At 41.8% G+C, this 25,684-nt stretch overlaps 2 protein-coding genes across 2 annotated transcripts in view; both read left to right on the forward strand.

Annotated features, from left to right (window-relative positions):
• LOC138965659 (multiple epidermal growth factor-like domains protein 10) overlaps nucleotides 1-14,883 on the forward strand; it is a 49,672-nt gene extending 34,789 nt beyond the window's left edge. The window contains exons 8-13 of the mRNA XM_070337834.1: nucleotides 6,269-6,403; nucleotides 10,564-10,692; nucleotides 11,026-11,169; nucleotides 12,100-12,220; nucleotides 13,037-13,110; nucleotides 13,456-14,883. Coding sequence (XP_070193935.1) covers nucleotides 6,269-6,403; nucleotides 10,564-10,692; nucleotides 11,026-11,169; nucleotides 12,100-12,220; nucleotides 13,037-13,110; nucleotides 13,456-13,832 — 980 coding nt within the window. The 3' untranslated portion in view covers nucleotides 13,833-14,883. The remainder of the gene's footprint in view (nucleotides 1-6,268; nucleotides 6,404-10,563; nucleotides 10,693-11,025; nucleotides 11,170-12,099; nucleotides 12,221-13,036; nucleotides 13,111-13,455) is intronic.
• A 7,437-nt stretch (nucleotides 14,884-22,320) lies between these two features.
• Nucleotides 22,321-25,684, forward strand: part of LOC138965660 (uncharacterized) — a 33,569-nt gene continuing 30,205 nt past the window's right edge. Inside the window, exons 1-2 of the mRNA XM_070337835.1 lie at nucleotides 22,321-22,381; nucleotides 24,704-24,982. Coding sequence (XP_070193936.1) covers nucleotides 22,321-22,381; nucleotides 24,704-24,982 — 340 coding nt within the window. The remainder of the gene's footprint in view (nucleotides 22,382-24,703; nucleotides 24,983-25,684) is intronic.

Below are 25,684 nucleotides of genomic sequence, written 5' to 3' on the forward strand. Positions count from 1 at the left end.
TTTGCGCTCGAAGGAGTCGCCACGTACTTGCCACAGAGCCATGACTCTGACATGATCAAGTGAGTGACCAGCGGCGGTGAAGTGAAGGGATACTGGCCTATTGCGGGAATGACGGATGTCAGCCAGATGCTCGGAGAAACGCACCTCAAGGGTGCGCGCGGTTTCTCCGATATAAATCTGGCGACAAGAGAGGCAGACGATCGCATAGACAACGTTGTGACTTTGACAGTCAAACGTTCTCTTGACCGTGAAGGAGCCACGAGGGCCTTGGAGGCAGGTGTCAGGGTGGAGGAAGGGACAAGATTTGCAATTTCGTTTGGAACAAGGAAATGTCCCAGGGGCTGTGGGGTTGGTGGGACTGCGAAGACGGGATCTCACCAAGAGGTCGCGAACGCTGCGGTCTTTTCTGAAAGCACAGAGTGGTTTTTGAGCAAAGATCGAACCAACAGAGTCACTTCCTTGAAGGATGTGCCAGTTTGATTTCAGGATTCTGCTTACTGGCATGTTGTGGGGATGAAACAGTAGGGAAACAACGGGTCTGTCACTGTCCCTAGATGGTGAAGGACTGAGGGCGGACTCTCGACAGACCTGGGTAACCCGCAGAAGGGCGTCACGGACGAGTGCATCAGGGTAGTTGCGGGCCAAAAAGAAAGACGTCATCAAGACAGACTGTTGGTGGAAGTCGTCGTCTTCAGAGCATAGCCTCCGAAGACGAAGGAATTGAGAGAAAGGAATGCTGCTTTTGTTGGCAGGATGATGAGAAGAGTTGAAATCAAGGTATGAATGAGCGTCAGTTTCTTTGTAGAAGACAGAGGTGGTGAAGCGACCATGCAAGATGGAGATGGAGATGTCAAGAAAGACCACAGCTGAGGAAGAGATGTTGAATGTGAACTTGATGCTGGGATGGAATGCTTGGATGAAGTGAATGAAATCGAGAAGGAGGGGTTCAGACAGAGAAGTGGCACCCAAACCATCGTCGATGAACCTCTTGTACAGCTCTGGAACTGGGCCAGAGTAAGACTGTAGAATGAGGTGCTCAAGATGACCCATGAAAAGACATGCATAACTGGGTCCCATCTTCGTACCCATGGCGACTCCGCTGATCTGCTCAAAAACCTGTCCATCAAACTCAAAAGTGTTCAAAGTGAGAACAAGCTCAGCCAGGCGAACAAGTGTTGTGGTTGGTGGGTAGGCAGAATCAGTGGGACGACGATCCAGAAAGAATGTAAGGGCTTTGAGTCCGTCAGTGTGGGGTATGGATGTGTACAGGGACACAACATCCAACGTGAACAACAATTGGGGCTGAAAACTGGGATGGCTGTTGAGATGTTCAAGAAGGTTGAGGGTATGTGTTGTGTCTTTGACGTACGTTGGCAGTGACTGTACAATGGGTTGAAGGAGGAAGTCCAAGTATTCCGAAATGAACTCCGTTGGACAGCTGCAGGCAGAAACGATGGGTCTGCCTGGGGTGTTGGGTTTGTGTATTTTCGGGAGGAGGTAGAAAGTGGGCTGTTTAGCGTCAGACTTCAGCAGAAGTTTGGCAGTGGCGGGAAGATTGTTGTGTTTGATCTGTTCTTTAATTGTATCTGCGATCTGTTTTTGGTCGAGGGGGAGGGAGGCCTGAGGGAGTGGTTTGTATGACGCTGCGTCATTGAGTTGGCGATGGGCTTCGCGAAGGTACAGTTCTCGGTCCCAGACGACTACAGCACCGCCCTTGTCAGCAGGTTTGATGACGATGTCCTGGCGCGATTTAAGCGAGACAAGGGCTTGCTGTTCGTCTCGTGTCAGGTTGGAGTTACGAGCAGGTTTGGATTTAAGTTTGCTGATTTCTCTATGGCATTTGGCTATGTACAGTTCAACGTCAACGGACTTGTCTTGTTGAGGTTCCCTGTAGGCAGGAGTTTTGAAAAGGTGAGTGAAAACATCAGCTTGGCCAGAGAGAGGTGGTGGGCGGGGAACAGTGCCGAGAATGGCCATCCAGCGAAGTTTACGAAAAAAGCGTTGGCAGTCGAGATGGGTATTGTATTTGCTGGCAGTGGGTTGGATTGGGATGAATTTGAGTCCTTTGGAAAGTACAGAGCGCTCGCTCTCTGACAAAGTGACTGTGTCGGGGACACATCGAACTAAAGCAGATGGGGGAGAAAAGGTGTCTGAGTTAGAGGTAGGTGGCTGATGTGCTGGGTTTTGTTTCAATAGTTTTTGTAGTTTGTTCTCTTTGAGTGTGGTGCAATGAACATGAATGAGTTGGTTATGTACATGCAGGACCTGCTTGAGTCGGAATGCAACTGGAGTTGGAAGAATGGAGGTGGATTGAGCTCGAAAGTGGTGCAGGAGCTTAGCATTGGCATCAAGTGACCGATCAAGTGACTTGACATGAGCACCAATTAGTTTGCGGCTTGCTTGTGCTAAAATGTTGTTTGTGCTTGCTACAAGCGGAGTGTTGTGTAGATCAGACGGAGAATGGTGGAGTTGAAAGCCATTTGGTATGACGCGGAGGCGCAGGCAGTGTTTGAGAAAAGTAATATGACTTGCGAGTTTGGTGGAGTTGAACATAGCTTTAGCGTAACCAAGTGCCAGTGGTTGAAAAAACGGCGGAAGAAAAAGATTCAAACTCGTTAGGAGGCTAGCGTGTGTTCTGGAGAAGAATCTATGGCAAGGCATAGAAACAGTTGCTGTTATTGGATAAACTGTAGTGTATAGGTCTCTATAAATCCAGGGGTTAATAAAGACTGTTCCGGTAAAAATTCTTAGCAAAGAAAATGGGAAATCAAAATAAAATCAAAATAGATCTGGATCTAAAGACTTTTAAGAAAGAAAGGGATGGTGAAGAAAGTTATAAAATAAAAGAATGCAACACGAATAGAAGATCTTAAAAGGAAAGAAGTGCACACTTACTAACACGATGGATACGAAACAACAAAGGGGTACAGTCAAGGTGATATGACGAAAGTATTAAACAATGGCGACTGCATGTGAGAGGGAACAATAAAGAGACCAAAAAGCAATGTACTCACGTTAAAATGACGAACACGGAACGAATAACGGCGACGTTTCGACCTAAGGGTCTTCTTCAGGCACAAAAACACAAAAGTACACACACAAAAAAGAAGAAGAAAGACGATAGAACAAATAAAGAGGAGAACAACTGACAAAACAACTGCACTGCACAAACCGACAAATGACAAAGACAGAGAAGCAAGGGAAGCTACTCGAGGAGAATGAAAAGCGGCAGTTTTGAGGTCTGTAGACCAAACAAAATGTGGGGGGGGGGGGGGGGTGCGTGAAAGGGAACGAAAGAGGAGACTCGCGTACCCGTGCGGACACACACACACGCACACACACACACACACACACACACACACATACACACAAGGTGGAACAGCGGGGGGAAGGTTGAGATGAATGAATTAACGGCGAATGTTAATTCCATCGGAATTTCTCTTGTCGCCAGATTTATATCGGAGAAACCGCGCGTACCCTTGAGGTGCGTTTCTCCGAGCATCTGGCTGACATCCGTCATTCCCGCAATAGGCCAGTATCCCTTCACTTCACCGCCGCTGGTCACTCACTTGATCATGTCAGAGTCATGGCTCTGTGGCAAGTACGTGGCGACTCCTTCGAGCGCAAACTCAGGGAGTCCCACATCATATCATCCCTTGGCACTACTTGCCCCGATGGAATTAACATTCGCCGTTAATTCATTCATCTCAACCTTCCCCCCGCTGTTCCACCTTGTGTGTATGTGTGTGTGTGTGTGTGTGTGTGTGTGTGCGTGTGTGTGTGTGTGTGTGTCCGCACGGGTACGCGAGTCTCCTCTTTCGTTCCCTTTCACGCACCCCCCCCCCCCCCCCCCCCCCCCCACATTTTGTTTGGTCTACAGACCTCAAAACTGCCGCTTTTCATTCTCCTCGAGTAGCTTCCCTTGCTTCTCTGTCTTTGTCATTTGTCGGTTTGTGCAGTGCAGTTGTTTTGTCAGTTGTTCTCCTCTTTATTTGTTCTATCGTCTTTCTTCTTCTTTTTTGTGTGTGTACTTTTGTGTTTTTGTGCCTGAAGAAGACCCTTAGGTCGAAACGTCGCCGTTATTCGTTCCGTGTTCGTCATTTTAACGTGAGTACATTGCTTTTTGGTCTCTTTACATGGAAAGGTACAAATTATTTCACAACTTTCAATCTGGGTTTCGTCCGAAACATTCCTGTAGTACAGCTCTTTCATCACTATGTGATAACTGGCTATCGGCAATTAATCGTTCGGACATATCAGGGGCTGTATTTCTTGATTTTAAGAAAGCTTTTGATCTTGTAGATCACACATTACTTTTACATAAACTCGCATTGTACGTGAACAATCCCGCAACGTGTTCATTCTTTAAATCATATCTTGTCAACAGAACACATAAACGGTAAAACATCTCCCAAAGGATGTTTAAAGAGTGGAGTCCCCCAGGGGTCAGTTTTAGGGCCTATCTTGTTTTGTGTATTCATTAATGACCTCCCCCTTCATATATCTAATTCCAAAGTTAAAACGGAATTTTTTGCAGATGATTCGACGCTTCACACAAGCTGTAGGACTGTTCAAGAAATTGAAATTTCCTTACAGTCTAGTCTGAATGAAGTCAACAGTTGGTGTAACCAGAATTGTATGATAGTGCACCCAGGAAAGACAAAAAGCATGATTATTACAACAAGACAAAAACACCAGTCACGACCTCTTAAGTTAAATCTTTCTCTGGAATCACAACCTGTTCAGCAGGTAACGGAACATCGTGTTTTGGGTGTGATAGTCGATCAAGAATTAAAATGGCAATCTCATGTACATTATATTTGTCAAAAAGTATCCAATATATTGTTTCTGCTATCAAAGTGAAAGCAATATGTCGATATCGCAACACTAAAACTATTTTATCATGCCCACATCTTATCCCATATTAATTACGCATCAACTCTTTGGGATGGCGTCTCTGATATTCACATGAAAACATTAAACTCTCTACATCGTCGAGCAGCTAAAATCATGTTAAATGGTCCACAATTATCAGCTGATTTAAAGTTAAAGAATCTAAACTACCTGCCGCTAGTTAAACAGTTACAGTTTAATAAGACTGTAATGATGTATAAAGTATATCATGGCGAAGTGCCCATCTATATTCAGGACCTATTTCACAGAGTCACCGAAAGGTACGGGTCTATCAATTTTCTACCACCAATACCCAGGATTGATTTGTTCAAAACTAGTCAAGCCTTCTCTGGCGCTATGGTGTGGAACTCCATTCCGTCTGTAATAAGATCATTAACCTCACTAAAGAGTTTTAAACAAGCTCTGCATAATCATTTTATGTCTACCTAGATGGCTATACTAGTCTTAACACGTGCAAGTAGCTGTCAACAATTGGCAAAGCTTTATGAATTACACAAATATGTTCTTTATTATATGTATTATGTGGAATTTATGTTGCGATTTTCCATCATCACTTCATCATCATCATCATCATCATCATCATCATCATCATCATCATCATCATCATCATCATCATCATCATCATCATCATTTACACCATATAATCATTATTAGCATTAGTGTAAACGTTGGTATCGTGTGAATTTTACCGTCGATCACTTTACATGTGTAACCTCAATTAACATGTTGCATGTTTCGCTTTCGATTTGTATGTTGCTTACTTTGTCATTTTATTGTTTATGTTTATTTGCTTGTTTGCTTACTTGTCGATTGTTTGCTGGTTCGTTCGTTTACTTTGTTTATTTGTCATGTTGCTTTACTTGTTTATCATTTATTAGACATTTGTATTAGAAGTAAGGACCGGTTGTAAGAAAAGGCGTCGCCTTAAACCTCTATCCTTGAAAAATAAAGTTCCATCATCATCATCATCATCATCTCTCTCTCTCACACACACACTCTCTCTCTCTCTCTTTCTCTCTCTCTCTCTCACACACTCTCTCTCTCTCACACACACTCTCTCTCTCTCTCACTCTCTCTCCCCCTTTCTCTCTCTCTCTCCCTCTCTCTCTCTCTCCCTCTCTCTCTCTCTCCCTCCCTCTCTCTCTCTCTCTCCCACTTCCTCTCTCTCTCTCTCCCTCCCCCTCTCTCTCTCCCTCCCCCCTCTCTCTCTCCCTCCCCCCTCTCTCTCTCTCTCCCTCCCCTCTCTCTCTCTCCCCCCACTCTCTCTCTCTCTCTCTCTCTCTCTCTCTCTCTCCCTCTCTCTCTCTCTCTCCCTTACCCTGTTACTCAAAACAGTCTTGCTATTTGTGTCCAGAATGTGAAGCAGGTCGATACGGCATTGACTGCAAAGAGACGTGTGGACACTGCAAGCAGAACGCAACATGTTCTCCTGACACGGGAGTTTGCCCCCATGGATGTGAAGAGGGATTTGCTGGAAATCTGTGTGACAGTGAGTAAATTTGAGTTGTGGATGAGTTCAAAAGAATTGTAACATTTGTATGACACACTATTCCATCCTGTACATATTGTGAGGATGAACTTGATGTATTGGAGCATTTTTTCTTTGAATGCCCAACCGTACTCAGGTTTTGGAAATATATTAAAATGTACATATTTGTAAACATTGGCGAAAGCATTAGGTTGAATGTTACAGATGTGCTTTTTGGTATAAAAAGTAACAGCAAAAATATGAAGAAGATTAATCATATTATGTTAATCGCAAAGATGTGCGTAAGCATTTAAAAAAAAACGATTCACGATTAACACTGGAAATTATTTTTGGAAATCATGTTGTTTTGAGATTTCGTTAGTCTGAAGTTTTATTAATTAGAAACAAATTATTGTTTATTGTCTCTGATTTAAGGTAAAGACAGGCATATGTTTTGATGCGAATATTGTTTTTGAATAGATCAATATATGATGACATATGATCATTTTGATGCTACACATGTTGACACGTATATAGTTTCACGTATGACTATTTTTAGTCCTTTTGTATAATGTAAAATTTAACATAATGAGTTTTTCTGCACCGCATGTAAATGAGAAAGTATGTGTACAAACAGAAAACACACAGTTACCATGTTTGTTATCACGTGTTTATTGATTGATTAAAAATTTGGAGTGACCTGGAGAAAAAAGAAAACAAGTCGCGTAAGGCGAAAATACAACATTTAGTCAAGTAGCTGTCGAACTCACAGAATGAAACTGAACGCAATGCAACGCAGCAAGACTGTATACTCGTAGCATCGTCAGTCCACCGCTCATGGCAAAGGCAGTGAAATTGAAAAGAAGAGCGGGGTAGTAGTTGCGCTGAGAAGGATAGCACGCTTTTCTGTACCTCTCTTCGTTTTAACTTTCTGAGCGTGTTTTCAATCCAAACATATCATATCTATATGTTTTTGGAATCAGGAACCGACAAGGAATAAGGTGAAAGTGTTTTTAAATTGATTTCGAAAATTTAATTTTGATCATAATTTTTATATTTTTGATTTTCAGAGCTTGTTTTTAATCCAAATATAACATATTTATATGTTTTTGGAATCAGAAAATGATGGAGAATAAGATGAACGTAAATTTGGATCGTTTTATAAAAAAAAATTTTTTTTACAATTTTCAGATTTTTAATGACCAAAGTCATTAATTAATTTTTAAGCCACCAAGCTGAAATGCAATACCGCAGTCCGGGCTTCGTCGCAGATTACTTGACCAAAATGTCAACCAATTTGGTTAAAAAATGAGAGCGTGACAGTGCCGCCTCAACTTTCACGAAAAGCCGGATATGACGTCATCAAAGACATTTATCAAAAAAATGAAAAATACGTCTGAGGATAGCATACCCAGGAACTCTCATGTCAAATTTCATAAAGATCGGTCCAGTAGTTTAGTCTGAATCGCTCTACACACACACACACACACGCAAACACACAGACACACATACATACACACACCCTCGTCTCGATTCCCCCCTCTACGTTAAAACATTTAGTCAAAACTTGACTAAATGTAAAAACAAAAACAACTAAAAGAAGGAGAACGTAAACCCGCCTCTCAGTGTTGTTGCATCAATTACATATAACACTAGAGGAATACCCGGCTTCGCCGGGGTGAATCGCGAGACAGAGACAGACAGCGTGACGGTTCACCACAATCACCTTTGAAGGCGAAGTCCTGTCAAACGGGATTGAGAATTTTTGAGCTTATTTCTTAGCCCTATATTATCTGTTTTGGCTTCTCAAATGCCAGAACATACAGACAGACAAAAGCCGCTAGACCCCATCACAAACAGAACTCTACAATCCACAGGTATGTATGTACAGGTATCCACACACACACACACAGAGAAGCCGTATATATATATATGTATATCTATATCTATAAATATATAGAGATAGGTGACAGTGTATTTTTCGCGTGGCTATAAATTGATTCGACCTTTTCACTTTGACAGTAAGAACAACTTACGGGTGCAAGGGAAGCGTTCTGGACAGCGCAGTGACATTCTACAAATAGTAATGTAGAAACGGGAATATGGATTGAAGCCACACGAAGGAAGGGAGATAAACGCAAAACACTGGAGAAGATAAGGAAGAGTTACACAATCACCTTTGAAGGCGAAGTCCTGTCAAACGGGATTGAGAATTTTAGAGCTTATTTCTTAGCCCTATATTATCTGTTGTGGCTTCTCAAATGCCAGAACATACAGACAGACAAAAGCCGCTAGACCCCATCACAAACAGAACTCTACAATGCACAGGTGTTGCCCACACACACACACAAACACACACACACACACACACACACACACACAGAAGCCGTATATATATATATGTATATCTATATCTATACAAATATAGAGATAGGTGACAGTGTATTTTTCGCGTGGCTATAAATTGATTCGACCTTTTCACTTTGACAGTAAGAACAACTTACGGGTGCAAGGGAAGCGTTCTGGACAGCGGAGTGACATTCTACAAATAGTAACGTAGAAACGGGAATATGGATTGAAGCCACACGAAGGAAGGGAGATAAACGCAAAACACTGGAGAAGATAAGGAAGAGTTACTGGGAATGGTGAAATGAACAGAAAAACCAAAATCGGTTCAGCGCTGCGCGCTGAGAGCACGTGTTGAAATATCTCATCGATGATATTGTGTCCGGGGTGTAGCTGAATACGGTGTCCAAATTTGAAAAAGATCCACCGAGAACTTTGGCGTTGTGATGTGGTCTAGCGGCTTTGGTGTGTCGGTATGGGGGCCCGGGTAGCTCAGGTGGAACCAAAATCGGTTCAGCGCTGCGCGCTGAGAGCACGTGTTGAAATATCTCATCGATGAGGTTGTGTCCGGGGTGTAGCTGAATACGGTGTCCAAATTTGAAAAAGATCCACCCAGAACTTTGGCCGTGCATCGCGAACAGACAGACAGACAGACAGACACTAGTCGTAACTATATATATATATAGATAAGTAATAATTATCATTGGGTTTTTGTTTTTGTTTTGCTGTTGACGTTTTTTTCTTTTTTTACATTTAGTCAAGTTTTGACTAAATGTTTTAACATAGAGGGGGAATCGAGACGAGGGTCGTGGTGTATGTGTGTGTGTGTGTGTGTCTGTCTGTGCGTGTGTGTGTGTAGAGCGATTCAGACTAAACTACTGGACCGATCTTTATGAAATTTTACATGAGAGTTCCTGGGAATGATATCCCCGGACTTTTTTTTCTTTTTTTCGATAAATGTCTTTGATGACGTCATATCCGGCTTTTTGTAAAAGTTGAGGCGGCACTGTCACACCCTCATTTTTCAATCAAATTAATTGAAATTTTGGCCAAGCAATCTTCGACGAAGGCCGGACTTCGGTATTGCATTTCAGCTTGGTGGCTTAAAAATTAATTAATGACTTTGGTCATTAAAAATCTGAAAATTGTAAAACAAAATTGTTTTTATGAAACGATCCAAAATTACATTCATCTTATTCTTCATCATTTCCTGATTCCAAAAACATATAAATATGTTATATTTGGATTAAAAACAAGCTCTGAAAATTAAAAATATAAAAATGATGATCAAAATTAAATTTTTGAAATCAATTTAAAAACACTTTCATCTTATTCCTTGTCGGTTCCTGATTCAAAAAACATATAGATATGATATGTTTGCATTAAAAACACGCTCAGAAAGTTAAAACGAAGAGAGGTACAGAAAAGCGTGCTATCCTTCTCAGCGCAACTACTACCCCGCTCTTCTTGTCAATTTCACTGCCTTTGCCACGAGCGGTGGACTGACGATGCTACGAGTATACGGTCTTGCTGAAAAATTGCAGTGCGTTCAGTTTCATTCTGTGAGTTCGATAGCTTGACTAGATGTTGTATTTTTGCCTTGGTTGTTGAATTATATCATTTTAAAAAAATGAAAGAATTCGGTCTTGTCTGTTTTGTGTGGCGTGCTTGTAAAAAAGTGATCCTTAACTTTTTTTGAAAAGTGTAGATAGACAGACAGACAAACAGATAGACAGACAGGCAGACAGACAGACAGACAGACAGACAGAAGATAGTTTATGTGTAGTATAGCAAACTATTTGACCTTTTACCCGTGAACACCCTGTATCGAACAGAGTGTGAGTCTGGTCGTTACGGTGCGGACTGTAACGCAACGTGTGGACACTGCAGTAATGGCTGTTCACCGGACACCGGTATGTGTGCTGATGGCTGTCACGATGGATTTGATGGAGACAGATGTGACCGTGAGTAAACATGCACACCCTGATTGATCACAGCTTTTGTGGCCCTTTTTGCTATGACAGTCACTGTGGTCAAAATTATTGTTTCATACCTCCCATTGCTCTTCATCTCGTTTACAATGTGCTATCACTATCCTTAAACTTTCAGAAATAATGACACCAGCACAAATTCACCTGGGATATCGGACATCTCCATCCTTAACCCATTAGGCGTGGCGCTAGATTTGAACTCTGAATCTTCCGCAGGGAAGTCCGACGTCCGAACCAATAGGCCACGCGCAATTTTCGCCGCGGTTTATCTTTGCAGTTCTTGTAATGTCCATGTATCTGCTGCAGGGTGTCTGACATCTTTGTGGGGGGCTGAGTGCACCTTGCCGTGTGGTCACTGTGCGGGGGATGGGTCATGTGACAAGACAACTGGACACTGCCTGGATGGACACTGCGTGCCTGGCTGGAACGGGACGCGTTGTCTGCAAGCGAGTAAGATCTGGCCGACTTCATTCATGGCTCTATTTTCATCTGAACTCATGACTATTTATGGGGTGTGCAAACCTGCTTTAAAAACCCGCGGAGCCAACGCTATCTGGAGATTCTAATTCTTTCGAAATTCAAACATTTATTTTCTTCGCAAACTTTCCTGGTTGAATGATTATTAAATTTCCGTTTTGTTTTGGATGACAATAATATTTGTAGTGTGTGTGTGTGTGTGTGTGTGTGTGTGTGTGTGTGTGTGTGTGTGTGTGTGTGTGTGTGTGTATGTGTGTGTGTGTGTGTGTGTGTGTGTTTGTGTGTGTGTGTGTTTGTGTGTGGGTGTGTGTGTGTGCGTGTGTGTTTGTGTGTGTGTGTGGTGTGTGTATGTGTGCGCGTGTGTATGTGTGCGCGTGTGTGTGTGTGTTTGTATGTGTGTGTGTGTGTGTGTGTGTGTGTATTTGTGTGCGTGTGTGTGTGTGTTTTGAGTGTGTTTGTGCGTGTGTGTGGTGTGTGTGTGTGTGTTTGTGTGCGCGTGTTTGTGTTTGTGTGTTTCGAGTGTGTGTGTGTGTGTGTGTGTGTGTGTGTGTGTGTGTGTGTGTGTGTGTGTGTGAGTGTGTTTGTGTGTCTATGTGTGTGTGTGTGTGTGTGTGTGTAAAAGACACATGTCGCAAAAAATTACCTGACCGGTTTTCAACTGAAAAACACATATTTGCTACTGAGAAAGTTACTGAACGTAAGCAATTAAATTTGGACTCACCATTACAGTAGGTTGGGCTTACATATATGTACACACTGAACGTTTCCAACAAATGATATTCTTGAGCAAATAAATATATTTTTAAACATTTATAATTTATATGATTATTCCATGTAGTCTTACCATGATGTAATAGTGTACTTGTATGCGGAATTTGTTCCGTGGACTTTTTTTTCCTTCAGTACCTCAAGACAATGACAACACTGGAAAGGATTCCAGCTACACAACGCTGATCGGTACCATTGCGGGTGTTGGTGTCTTTCTCGGTGTTGCCATCATCATTCTCGCTGTTGTTATTGTCTGGTGAGCACTTGTAGACAATGAGCCAATGAATATTGAAACTGATTTTTCAATAAGGGGGTACCCATGCTTGTGCATATACACGCGCGCGTGCAATCATGCCCGCTAGAACACAAGCAAGCGCAAACACGCACGCACTTACACAGGCACAGACACAGAAACACACAGACACAGACACACACACACACACACACACACACACACACACACACACACGCACACACAGAAACACACACACACACACACACACACATACACACACACACACACACACACACACACACACACACACACACACACACAGAGCGAACCTCCTCACCGCCATGCACTAGATGCACAATATTTGAAAAAGCAACAGTGTGAATCTGGTACGACACAGCAAGCCATGTAGTATTCTGTTGATCTTACACACTGTAATTGCATGCCTTCAGCTCCAAACATCCCTGAGTCGACGCATACTTATTGAAAATGCTTCTCATGGAACCACGATCTCTTACAATGCCTCCTGCAATCTTTGACGTCAAAGCAAAGTAACGTCACTCTGGAAAGTATTGCGTGATGTGTTTGTTCCAAAAATTATTTTCGGGAAAACATTAAGGGCAAAAGTGTTTCCATAATAACGTTTGTCTCGGTGACCTCATTCACATGACCTGTGGATGAACGATGTTGTTTTGTCATGAGTGGTATCTCACACGTATGTAGAATAATCGTCTTAAAATTAGATTTTAAGAGTAGCTTCATTATATTGTGTAAATGAAGCGCTGACTGTTAAATACGTTCTTCGCAGTTTTCCCACCGGTGTCGTAACATATGTTGCAGGTTGCGTAAGTCTAGGGCTGCCAGGTCTCAACGAAACAATTCGTCTCCGAAAGACAGTCGCCCTGGATTTACAGGTGAGTATGCGTGAGAGGCACACGGGAATGTCTTTGTGTGCGTGTGTACCAGTATTTGATTCAGTAGTCTGACAGAAATAACTAAGACACTAATCAGCAACTGACCATACAATACAGCACAAAATAATAAAAAAGATACAACACAACACATAACAACGCAAAACAATACAATGCAACACAACGCAGCACCACACAACACCACACTACACCAAACCACACCACACCACACCACCACACCACACCACACCACACCACGACAAGACACGACACAACACAAAAGTATCGTCTGTCAGTGGGTTCAAACAGAAGTTTGTATTTAACTGTTTGAGTTTGCTGCTGTTGTAGAAACCAGGATAGACGAGCCACCTCCGGCACTGCCACTACGCCCCTCTGCACCAAAGGAGTCGACCCACGTGGCGGAACAAGGCACTGAAACTCTCTCTGATCCCTACGACCGTCTCGACAACTATGAGCTACGTGAAGACGACATCAGACCTTACGAAGACTTAACACATCCGAGTAAAGATTACTACAATACCAAACCCATGGGCACAGAGGAGCGGAAGCAGGTGACCACGGAGTATCAGAATACTACAGAGGGGTATAGTTACGAAGAAATAGCAGTGTCCAAAGCCAGTGGAAATGAGAGTCAGAAAGACACCGAGAGGCATCGAAAGAAAAGAATACCCGGAAAAGAAAAACACATATACACGAACGCTTAAAGGACTGCGGTTCAGGCTAACTAAAAGAATCCTATGTCTTGTAGAGGAAGACTATTTGTTTGATTAGAAATGGTAACTGCGTCGTTTTCTCTGATACAACTTACTTCTCCTGATTTAAACATTTCAGAATGGTACTCTGGCAATGAAACGCTTCTTAACGCCAATGGATTTGAGAAAAAGGATATACATATATACGTCAGTATTCCGCATGATGATGTAAATATATAAAGATATTTATGTAGTAATATGTTATAGATTTGCTGCTGGGTGCGCTTAATTTACTGATTGGTAGCGAGATACAACCCTATTGTAATAGATTACATTTGTCTGATTTAATCTGGATTAGGTTATTATGATGATGATAATTAAGATGATGATACGAGGAGTTGTTTCCCTTGCTTTCAACAAATGAGCTCGGGTACTCGTGTAGATCTTTACAAAAACAGATTTCTATCCACAGGCCATTCAGTTTGCATAAACTGACTCATACTTGGCTGCTTTTGCCGAAAACTGTAAAATGAGTGTTGTTTTCTCGCTCACAAAATTGGCGGTGCGAACAGGATGGGACGTGTACGTATGCGTGTTTGTGTGTGCGGTCTGTGTATGTGTGTGTGTGTGTGTGTGTGTGTGTGTGTGTGTGTGTGTGTGTGTGCGTGTGTGTGTGTGCGTGTGTGTGTGTGTGTGTGTGCGTGTGTGTGCGTGTGTGTGTGCGGTCTCTGTGTGTGTGTGCGTGTGTGTGTGTGTGTGTGTGTGTGTGTGTGTGTGTGTGTGTGCAGCGAATGTCTTATCCCATGTTGAAGCCTGGCCAGATCGGAAAAAAAAAGAAGAGCCGTTTCATGGGGAGGACTCTGCCTTTTATGCTTGTTCTCGATCAATCAGTAGCCGTGCTGTTGCTGCTGCTATTGTTGTTGATACTCACGTAGAAAGATGATAGTTACAATGCTTGGTTTGTCTTGTGTTTGGATTGTTTCTGTGTGTATTTTTGTGTGCTCTTCCAAGTTTAGAAAAAATGGAAAAGAAGTGTGCGATATAAATAAAAAGATTTTTTCAGGATGTACACATGTTTTTGTCCGAAGAATTGTATAACTCATACAGCATAAATAATACATATTTATTGGCAGACATTTTATTTCATCCTTTTCTTTTGTTTTCCTTCAGTCAAGTACTGACTGAATGTCTTTACAAGAGCGGAGAGCGAAGTTTGTCTCCTGATGTATGTGTATATATGTGTGTGTGTATGTGTGTATGTATGTATGTATGTATGTATGTCTGTGACAAGCATTTCTCAGAACCTACCCAACGGATTTTCTTGACAATTGATGCATATATTGTTGACGGCATTTTCAAACGGCGTTTTTTCTCCGATTTATGATAGGGCTATTTGATGACGTCACATTTGACAATTTGCAACAGTTGAGGCGGCACTATTACGGCTACAGTTTTTCATCAATTTGTTTGAAATTTTTGTTACATGATCTTTGACTAAGTGCGGACTATTAGATTGCATTTCAGCTTGATAGCTTAAACATTTATTTATGAAATGTTCACTCGAATTTTGCAGATTTTTCCGATTTCTTAAAAGTCGATATTTAAACACTTTGAAACAATTGGACTGTTCACACAGACAAGTTGTTAAATTAATTATTTTAAAAAATACATCTCTCTCTACGTCTGATTATAACAGATTGAAGATTATTTCTATCAAATTAAGATTTGGCTATAACAAAAGTGTGATGATGCATAGAATTGTGTCAGGGAATGCACCTACACTCATTGCCTCAAATGTCAAACTAAATATTTCAAGAAAACTAAACAAATCAATTACCTCAAACCCAAGAATTGATTTGTACAAGTTAAATCTCTCACATTCTGGCGCCCTTATCTGAAACTCCATTCCTGATATAATTAAAATGCAAATAAGTGAAACATAATTCAAGGAACATAACATGTTGTTTCTCTTGCAAAACGTGTAAGCACTACTACTATTGTGCAGCTGATAAAATAGCAGTACTCTATGATTGTTTTGAAACAAGATCACAAATTTTGCATTGAGGACATTTTCAATAAACAAATAATTCTTTGATATAATATTCCATCGTTGTTTGGTATTCATAATGCATCTTGAAATGTCTTTGATTTTTGGACATGGTAATCATGTAACATTTACTGTAGTTAACTTAACTTCTATTTCTTTTTGCCATTGAGTTATCCTCAATGGGCGAGGTCCGGATGAAAAAAAGCACACTTGCATTGCTAATTCTGTCACCCTCAATTCAATTCAATTCAATTAATTCTCTCGCTCTCTCTCTGTCTCTAGCGGTCAGAATGATGTGTGTGTGTGTGTGGTCGTGTATACGGATGTGTGTGCTGTTGTGTGTGTGTGTGTGTGTTTGTGTGTGTGTATGTGTGTGTGTGTGTGCGTGTGTGTGTGGATATGTGTGGATATGTGTGTGTGTGTGTGTGTCACGTGTGAATGTGTGTGAGTGTGTGTGTGTGGGTGTGTGTGTGTGTGTGTGTGTCACGTGTGAATGTGTGTGAGTGTGTGTGTGTGTGTGTGTGTGTGTGTGTGTGTGTGTGTGTGTGTCTGTGTGTGTGTGTTCGGAAGGTGACAGGAAAGCGGACGTATTTCAGCGTGCATTCGCTTGACTGAACGGTTAATCACGCCTCAGTGTTCTTGTTTTTGTTTTTGTTCTCTGCTTTTTTGCTTTTGGGTTGTTGTAATTTACTTTCTCAATGTGGTCCTGAAGGGGCCTTCAAATGCGGAAACGTTGACGCTGAATTTGAGCTGTCCTGGGCTTTTTTGTTGTTGTTGACATTAACCTGTCTTCTCTTTTGATTCAGCATATCAGCAGAAAATAAAAACACACAAACAGACACACGCGCACACAGACACACACAAAATAGAAAACATACAAACATACTGCACTATGGACTTTGCAACTCATCGCCTAAGAATTGAATCACTCCACTTTACACCACACAGTACAGGGCCGGACCCAGGGGGGGGGGGGGGGGGTTCCAGGGGTTCCGGAACCCCACCCCTGGAAAAAAGCATGTACCTTGCTTTGAGTGTGTTTTTTTTATACTAGTTTTAGCACCAAAACAATGCTGCTCTTAACCCTCAAAACAAGGCCCAGAATGCACCAGATTGCACAGATTTTAACCGTTTTTTCTAAATTTTTCCGGGGGAGCATGCCACCGGACCCCCCTAGTTCGCGCGCTTGCTTTGCAGGCGCGCGCTTGTGGCTTCGCCACTTCGCTGATTTGCCCCCCCCCAAAAAAAAGGAGGAACCCCCCCCCCCCCTTACAACTCATTTGGTCCGGCCCTGCAGTATAGTCACGAGCATGTAAACAAAAGTGCCACATCCGAATGTAGGGCCCTGGCCATCTCTGTGCGTGTCAGGGGGGGGGGGGGGGGTTGGATCGGGGTAGGTGAGGGGAGGGGGGATCTTTGTGTTTGTTTTCAGAATGTATGTCCTTTTTTTGCAGCCGAAGGTTGGTAGACAAAGTATAGCTAGCTACGTTTACAGCTTCAAAGTAAGATTTTGTTTTGTAAACCAACCTTTCTCAGCAAGAAAGTCGCAGTTTTAACAGAGGGTTATGTCACAAATAAACAGCGAATTGTGCGTGTCGGCTTGCCAATATCAGTTAATTTGGAAGGAAATGAAAGTCGACGATTTGTTTTCCCTATCAGGCAACATATAAAATACTGTCTTCTGCTATACACATGTTGTCATTTTTATCAAAAGGCTGACCCGGCCCATTTGTCTGCCGGGGTGTTTTGGTTTTCAGCTGAACAAGTTCTAACATAACAAGCAAACTTGACAAAAGGGAAACTGCACCGTTTGATTGAGAAATACATGAGAGCGTTTTGTGGAACAAGCGTAGGCCTACGTGCTTTCATTCCCGTTCTGTTGATACAATGTCGGAACGTGTGGCGCCGTACTGAGCAAGAATAAAATGTCTACTTCCTTGTCGGTGATATATTCTTTTGCACAGTGCAAAATGATTTGATCTTCTGCAATATATTTGTGTCTTATCTAATCTTGATTTCAAGTTGAGTCCGCGGGTAGAAATGGTGTTCAAAATGCTTTCATGACAATGGAAAGTCATTCATCAATCAGTGTGTGTTAATTAAAGAACTCAAGTATGCCAATACATGTTCAGCGCAACTACTTTATTCTTGTTTACATTCAGTGAATACCAAACTGAATGGTTCAATCAGAGAGGAGTCCGTTTTATGCAAGTTAGCTTCATGAGGCTTGTGTAGTTACCGAGACAATGTATCAGCGCGGGATTTTCACCAACCTATGATTTAAGCCTCGGTCATACAGGCGACTCAGTCGTTGCGATTCAGTCTTGCGATTCAGTCTTTGGCCGATCGCACATCACATCGTAGGCCATTGACCCGTCACACGATGAACGATAGACGAACGACTGGCGAACGATAAGCTCCACGCGAGCGGGTCGGAAGTGACGTGTCATAGTGAACACGGCAAACGCGCTTTGCGAGAGCAGACACTAAATGTTCGAACGTCGCTCTACCTTTCTGAACAATACCGTTCAGCATTACGCCTTTGCAAGAAATAAAGTTCCCAGACAGCTCCAATTAATGTTTTCCGACCGCTGTACACGCCTAAAACGTCTCCTTTATATCTGAGCAAAAAACAGTTCTTCCAAAAAGTTTTGAATCGACGAAGAGACGCTGTACGCCACTGTCCACCATTATTTTACGTCACGGCGTCAAGGCCGCAGCAACGCGTTCTGATTGGCTCTGTTGGCTCTGCCCCTGCGATTGACCGACGACTGGATCGCAGGAATAGAACATGTTCTAAACCTCAAAGCTACGAGGGAATCGCATGAGACTGAGTCGCAGCTGTTTTCTACGACTGAGTCGGCTGTGTGACAGGGTAAATCGCGCGACTAGTGTTTGTAAAAACCATGCAGTGTGTTCAGTTTCATTCTTGGAGTGTTGACTATATAAATTGAATACGCTATAGCCGACTTGTTTCCTATTCACTCACTTACTTGGCAGTCTGATCTGACAGGCTCTACAGGTTTAGTATTTTAAACCGACAGTAGGTCTGATTGTTTTAAATACGCATAAGGCGACTGGGTTAAATCTGTCACATTGTTGACGTGAAGTTGGAGATAGCCGGGATTATCAGTTATCAGTTATCCTTGCAGTTGCTATGTTGCGTTCGACTTGCTGGCCTGTTATCTTGTAACGTTTGGGTTTCATGGAAACACTGCTATCTCTTTCCGTACAAACACGACAGCTTACTCTCCGGGGTTGTGAATGATAAAACTTGTGGTTCTCCAACACTTTTAGTACTTTGGTGTTTTGTGTTTGACGCATGCATCGCAAAAAAACCTTTGTCGGAATAATAAACAAACAAGTCGCGTAAGGCGAAAATACAACATTTAGTCAAGTAGCTGTCGAACTCACAGAATGAAACTAAACGCAATGCAACGCAGCAAGACCGTATACTCGTAACATCGTCAGTCCACCGCTCACGGCAAAGGCAGTGAAATTGACAAGAAGAGCGGGGTAGTAGTTGCGCTGAGAACGATAGCACGCTTTTCTGTACCTCTCTTCGTTTTAACTTTCTGAGCGTGTTTTTAATCCAAACATATCATATCTATATGTTTTTGGAATCAGAAACCGACAAGGAATAAGATGAAAGTGTTTTTAAATTGATTTCGACAATTTAATTTTGATAATAATTTTTATATATTTAATTTTCAGAGCTTGTTTTTAATCCAAATATAACATATTTATATGTTTTTGGAATCAGCAAATGATGGAGAATAAGATGAACGTAAATTTGGATCGTTTTATAAAAGAAATATTTTTTTTACAATTTTCAGATTTTTAATGACCAAAGTCATTAATTAATTTTTAAGCCACCACGCTGAAATGCAATACCGAAGTCCGGGCTTTGTCGAACAATACTTGACCAAACTTTCAACCAATTTGGTTGAAAAATGAGGGCGTGACAGTGCCGCCTCAACTTTCACGAAAAGCCGGATATGACGTCATCAAAGACATTTATCAAAAAAATGAAAAAAACGTATGGGGATATCATACCCAGGAACTTTCATGTCAAATTTCACTAACTAACGTTGTAATGTAAGGTCGTCGTTTTACTAATAATGTAAATCGAGCGCAGATTGACTTTTTCACATAATTTTTTATGACAATAAAAGTATCCTATATGTCTCACTGCAAGTGTGCACAATCTTCAAAGAAACTGATTACGTTATGAATACAAATCTTAATGAATCTAACAGGTCCGAGACCGTTTTATGCAAATCCTTTCAGCAACATAGGAAGTACTGTTGAGTCACAGCCATGTGAAAACGAAACATCCGTGCCCTATTTTCAAAAAAAACAACATCACCGGTGTTTTTTGTTTTGGGTTTCAGGTCGCACCAAACAGGGAAGTTCGCATCAGTATTCCTTTCAGTGCCACGCACGATAGGAGCGTAGTTAATTGTAATTGGACATCAAATTTAACATTGAATAAACAGCCACTCAGCTTTTCAAGCACCCTGAACGATTGTTTGTATCCTCACTTCAGATGTGTTTTTACATTAGTCTTTAACTGAATGCATTCTGATAGACTGGGAATCGAGACGAAGGTGATGGTTTGTGTGTGAGCGTTTGTGTGTACGTGCGCGTGTGTGTGTGTGTGCGTGTGTGCGTGTGTGTGTCTGTGTGTGTATGTGCGTGCGTGCGTACGTGTGTGTGTGTGTGTGTGTATATATGTGTGTGTGTGTGTGTGTGTGTGTGTGTGTGTGTGTGTGTGTGTGTGTAGAGTAATCAAACAAATTACTGATCAGATTTCATTTTTATATGTGCATTCTTCAAAATGGTATCCCCAAACTTTTTTTCTTCACTTTTGTTAATTTCTATTTTTGATGACGTAATTTCTGGCTAGCTTTTGAATACAAAAAAAGTGAAGAGAAAAACGTTTGGGGATACCATTTTGAAGAATGCAGCGAAAGCGTCGGATATTTTGACTCGAACAAGTATCATATGCCATCTCTTCGACTCGGCGTATTATACTTGTTTTCGTCAAAATATCCGACCCTATATGTGACCCTCCACCACGAAATGAGTCGCATGTCACCTCGCGCGGTTCTGCGCTAGGCTTAATATAAGTCTGGGGAGTGTCTGGTAACAGTGTGGGGGTCACCTTAGTTACACGCTTATAACTCAAACAGTTTTTGCTCTTTTCTAAAACGGTTTTCCCCACTGGATAGAGCATAACAAACTCTTTAGGAAAATGTAAAAATATGAACATCATGCAAAGATGACATGCGACTCATTCCGTGGTGGAGGGTCACAATTATGGCTACGCTGAAAACACGATAGCTGTTAATAAACCACACACAAAAGCAGGCACACATACAGTTAAAGAAACGATCAATACCGGGTCTATTGCTTGCTGATTTTTGTAACATGTATAACGCTAAATGTGTGTGTCCCACTTCATGGCGCAGATAACAGAACAAGGAAGTTGTCCTCTTATCGCCTCAGTATCATCGTCTTATTACCTGTACAGGTAAAGGCACCGTCCTAGACTGCAGACATGATGTTAATGTACTACTCAAATAACCCCGGCTTGAAAATGGATGTATTTGTTTCGTAGTAATTTAAACTGCTGGTGTGCTGACATCAAAGGTACATTTACAGTTTTCAACACGAATTTGAGACCGAGTCCTTATCGAATGTGTGTGTGTGTGTGTGTGTGTGTGTGTGTGTGTGTATGTATGTGTGTGTATGTGTGTGTGTGTGTGCGTGCATGCGTGCTTGTGTGTGTGTAAGTGTGTGTGTGTGTGTGTGTGTGTGTGTGTGTGTGTGTGTCCAACTCTCTGTCAGTCTGTTTTTTTGTTTGTTTTTACTTGCTTTTGAGCTTTATTTCACGTTTTATATCCCATAAACTTTCTTCTTGTTTTAAAACGATATTTAAAGAGCGGTCTGCACATTTTATTACCGAAGTTGTAATTATTGCATATTGGAAATAAACTCTACGGCACAATATCACAATGAATTACTGAGACGCAATTGCACATCTATAGCGTTAGCGTAACATCAAATAGCTGCTGTACTAACCGAGCCGCAAAATCACGGATACCGCACCTTTAAATAAACTTCATTATGATAGGATATGCAACGTTCAGATAAAAGACCGAAGGCTAAGCTGTAGGAATTCACTTCCTTCTTGGCAAAATGAATGTCTGTTTGGATCAGGAGTCACTGCAACACTACTGATCAGTGAAATGGCGGACTCACAGACTTGTTGCTGGATTTTGTGTTTGCTGGTTTCTCTTTTGTGGATAACAGTGCAGAGATCCTGGGCACAGCCACAACAAAACATGCGTAAGTATCTGAAACATTTTATTGTCGTGCATCTCAGTCAGGTATCAAAGTCTGTGATATAATGTGTTGTCAGTTGTACATATGTATGCAATGCTATCAATGATCTGCCTCTTTGTCTCTGTTAGCAAGAAACAGAGCCTCGTTCTCGCCTATTTCCAAGGTCAGCTGATAACGTCATGCGATTCAGTTACACGCGCGACTATTCGTGATACTTATTTATTAACACAAAACAACAACAACAACAACAACAACAACAAAACGATTTCAAATTATCTGTTCCAAAAAATATCAATAAGCAGCATATAATTGAAAAATATATTTAAAAAAACAAGGGTGTAAACTCTGGTTGACACAACTTCTCTAGTAAGCTCGCAGACATGCGTTCAGCTCACTTCAAGTAATTCAAAGGCAAATTCGTTAGTTCAAGTTCTGCTGACACGTTTTCTTATATGTCAACCGTCCCCAATGTGCCGTCGAATCTCAACAATTGCACTTGGCATTTATTATTCAATATAAAAGCAAATTTGACACGCAAGGCAAGGCAAGTCACTCGATCATAAACAAAATATTCGTCTATCCATTTCAATACAAAAAAATGTATTATTAAAGTAAGCCTTTTTGATGTGAGATCGTAACAGTTCAATCAGAAGTTTATTACCTTATGGAACACACTAACAACAGCATTTAATAGCATTAAATGACACAGTTCCTTTGTATATTTAGCTTGCGTAAACCACACACCAGATTTCGTGGTTTATTTTACCCCTGAGCTTTCGTGAACCCGTGTGATCCACTTTCCTTTTTTCACAATGATTTAGTCGTCAGTTTGTGATTTCAATGCGACTCGCTGTATCTGCAATATCACGTTATTGTGTACCTCTGAATCTAAAACGCAACAAACGACTGCGAATCACACGAATTTATCGGCGGCGGTTGGATTCAAAGGAGCAAGCGCTATGCAGAACATTCGTCTACTGTGTGACCTGCTTCCGGGCTCCCTTTTTTCAAACTTTCAAAACTTCGAATTGTACTGATCTTGTGTTGATGAAAAAATAATGATTCTGTGATTTAAGAATTTAACAAGCTGTCAATTTATTATTTAGATTTTAAAAGTTAGTTCTAGCGCCAAAACGAGGCGTCCGATTTGTCTCATTGTAAATTCGTTCTGACTGCACGAAATAAAATCTTTGCAAAATGCTCGCTCTTGACGGAGGGCACCTAGGATGTTCTCAAGCAGTTAGTGTTTAAACGACAGGGTGTTTGCACTGTGTGTAAATTCCTGACAGTGTCTATGACCAGACACTGATGGTTTACGTGAAGCTGAGTGTGCCTTTAAACTGAAGTTTTCAACAGCCATTACTTGCAGGGCTCCCCAACGTGCGCGTCCTTGCGTCATATACGCACTAGAAGCCGAAAACACGTACTAGAAATGTATTAAGGGGGCCCCGGGACGCACTGAACTTTAAAACAGCAGGTCCTTGGGCGCATTACATTTCCTTTATCGTGCGTACTTTAGATACATTTTCAGACTGCAATCGTCACTATGCGTGACCACAATTTTGTTTAAGTACACCCGGACTGTTCGGCTTTTGGACCCTCCACACATCTGAAAGTGTGGTTCCCGGGACTCTCTTGAAGGGGCGTCCGTGGGGAGCCCTGACTTGCAATCGACGCGCTGTAATAATGCTTTTGGTGCAATTTGAACCCGACCTACCGTGTGTTTTTTTAATGCGGCCAGGCGATATAGCATTTGCGCTTCCTGTCAATCGGGGCAAACATCTGATGCTTTACTACGATAGTTACCCGTGTGTTCTCCAAAATGTGGGTCCGTTATCGTCGCTTCACTAGCGGCTCCCTTCAGAGCGTTTATGTTTTACGTTCTATCGAGCTCATTGTTCGAGTTGCCTTAAATACCCCTGTTCACGTTTATATTGATATCCTATTACAAAACGAATTTTCTAACCAGAATACCTTCTTAATTAGGAAAATGTATTAGTTTGCTTGGCTGCTGACGCCCTATGTTAAGTTTATTATGGAAAGGGAAGGGGAGGGGGGGTTGCAAACGGGTGTCGACAGAGACAATGAGGAGTGTAATAGCTGTGATGAGAATAGGCTTTTGGTTGAACTTAACAGGGAAGTTTACATACTAAACTGTTTCACGTTGTCCTCTGCATTGCCAATGATTGAGAATTACCAGTATTTTTTCGATTGGCTGTGTAAGCGTTTTAGCAATGAGGCAAATAGTGATACTGTTTACTGTTGTCAAGCGATTATATGACGCCCTTTTCTTCTGAGAATACGCACATCGGAGCTCACAATCATTACGACGACGATAAGTTTGCTGCCGTCTGGACAGTCGTAACGTTTTAAGCCATCTCCAATAGAGTGTGATTGGGTTAGAGACAGTAAACATCCGTTGTTTTAAAGCCAGTGACCGTCACCACCCCTTATTGTCACGGTCATTTCTCTGTTTGCATTTCAGAAAATGTCGCGTTTGGCAAGGAGTGCACTTTGTCGTCCTACTACTACTACACGCACAAGCCAAGTGATTATGATAATGACGATTTCACCACGACCCACCACGAGAACAACACCTGTCACGATGTCATCAACGGCAACAACAGCACGAGTTACGGGAAAGGCAACTGTGTCTTAACACACTGGGAGGACTTCACACCCCGCTGGACAGTGGACCTGGGTCAGCCATACGTCATCAGCAAGATCACCATATATGCCAGAAAGCTTGCTATGTATAATAGAGGTAATATGAATTAAAATGAGTTTTTGTCATGTCTGACAAGAGCGTATTGAACGTATAATTGCGTGTGTGTATGTCGCATGACTAAACTGTAACTAACCATTGTTTAATCAAGCATACACAATTAATTGTTGTCATAATTTTCAAAACTAGTTTCTTATCACAAGTGAATGAGAACTACTAGTTGATATCACTCTTCATTGGCTCTGTCGACGCCCGTTTTTATTTCACCGCTTGCTTCCCTTTATATAATAAACCGTCCATAGATCGTCATCCTCCCGAACAAAATCCTTTGTATGTCATCAGGAATTTAGATCCTGTGTAGGGTAATCCTTTCATGCAATGACGTCAGCGCCTTTCGGCGATTGGTCAATGCATATCGGAGCCAGACAAGAACATAATGTCGGTCACGCTTGAAATTAACGCTTCTTGATATTGCTTCACAAACGTATACAAAGTGAACGGGAGCATACGGTCAGTTAATAACTTAACTTGCCTCGAACAGTAAGATAAAGAACATGTACAGTACACAAATACGAACGGAGAGACTGGACTCGGTCACTCGAGTCGAGTCAGTACTGATCCCCACGCTCGAGAACTCAAGTGAAGTTAAAATCTTCCTCGCCAACAGTGAGACAGATAAGCTCAGTTTGTGGAGCGCCCGATCGCTTTTACTTACCTTGGTGGTCACGGGTTCGATCCTCT

Source organism: Littorina saxatilis, linkage group LG4 (genome assembly GCF_037325665.1).
Source record: "Littorina saxatilis isolate snail1 linkage group LG4, US_GU_Lsax_2.0, whole genome shotgun sequence".
Classification (NCBI taxonomy): Eukaryota; Metazoa; Mollusca; class Gastropoda; order Littorinimorpha; family Littorinidae; genus Littorina; species Littorina saxatilis.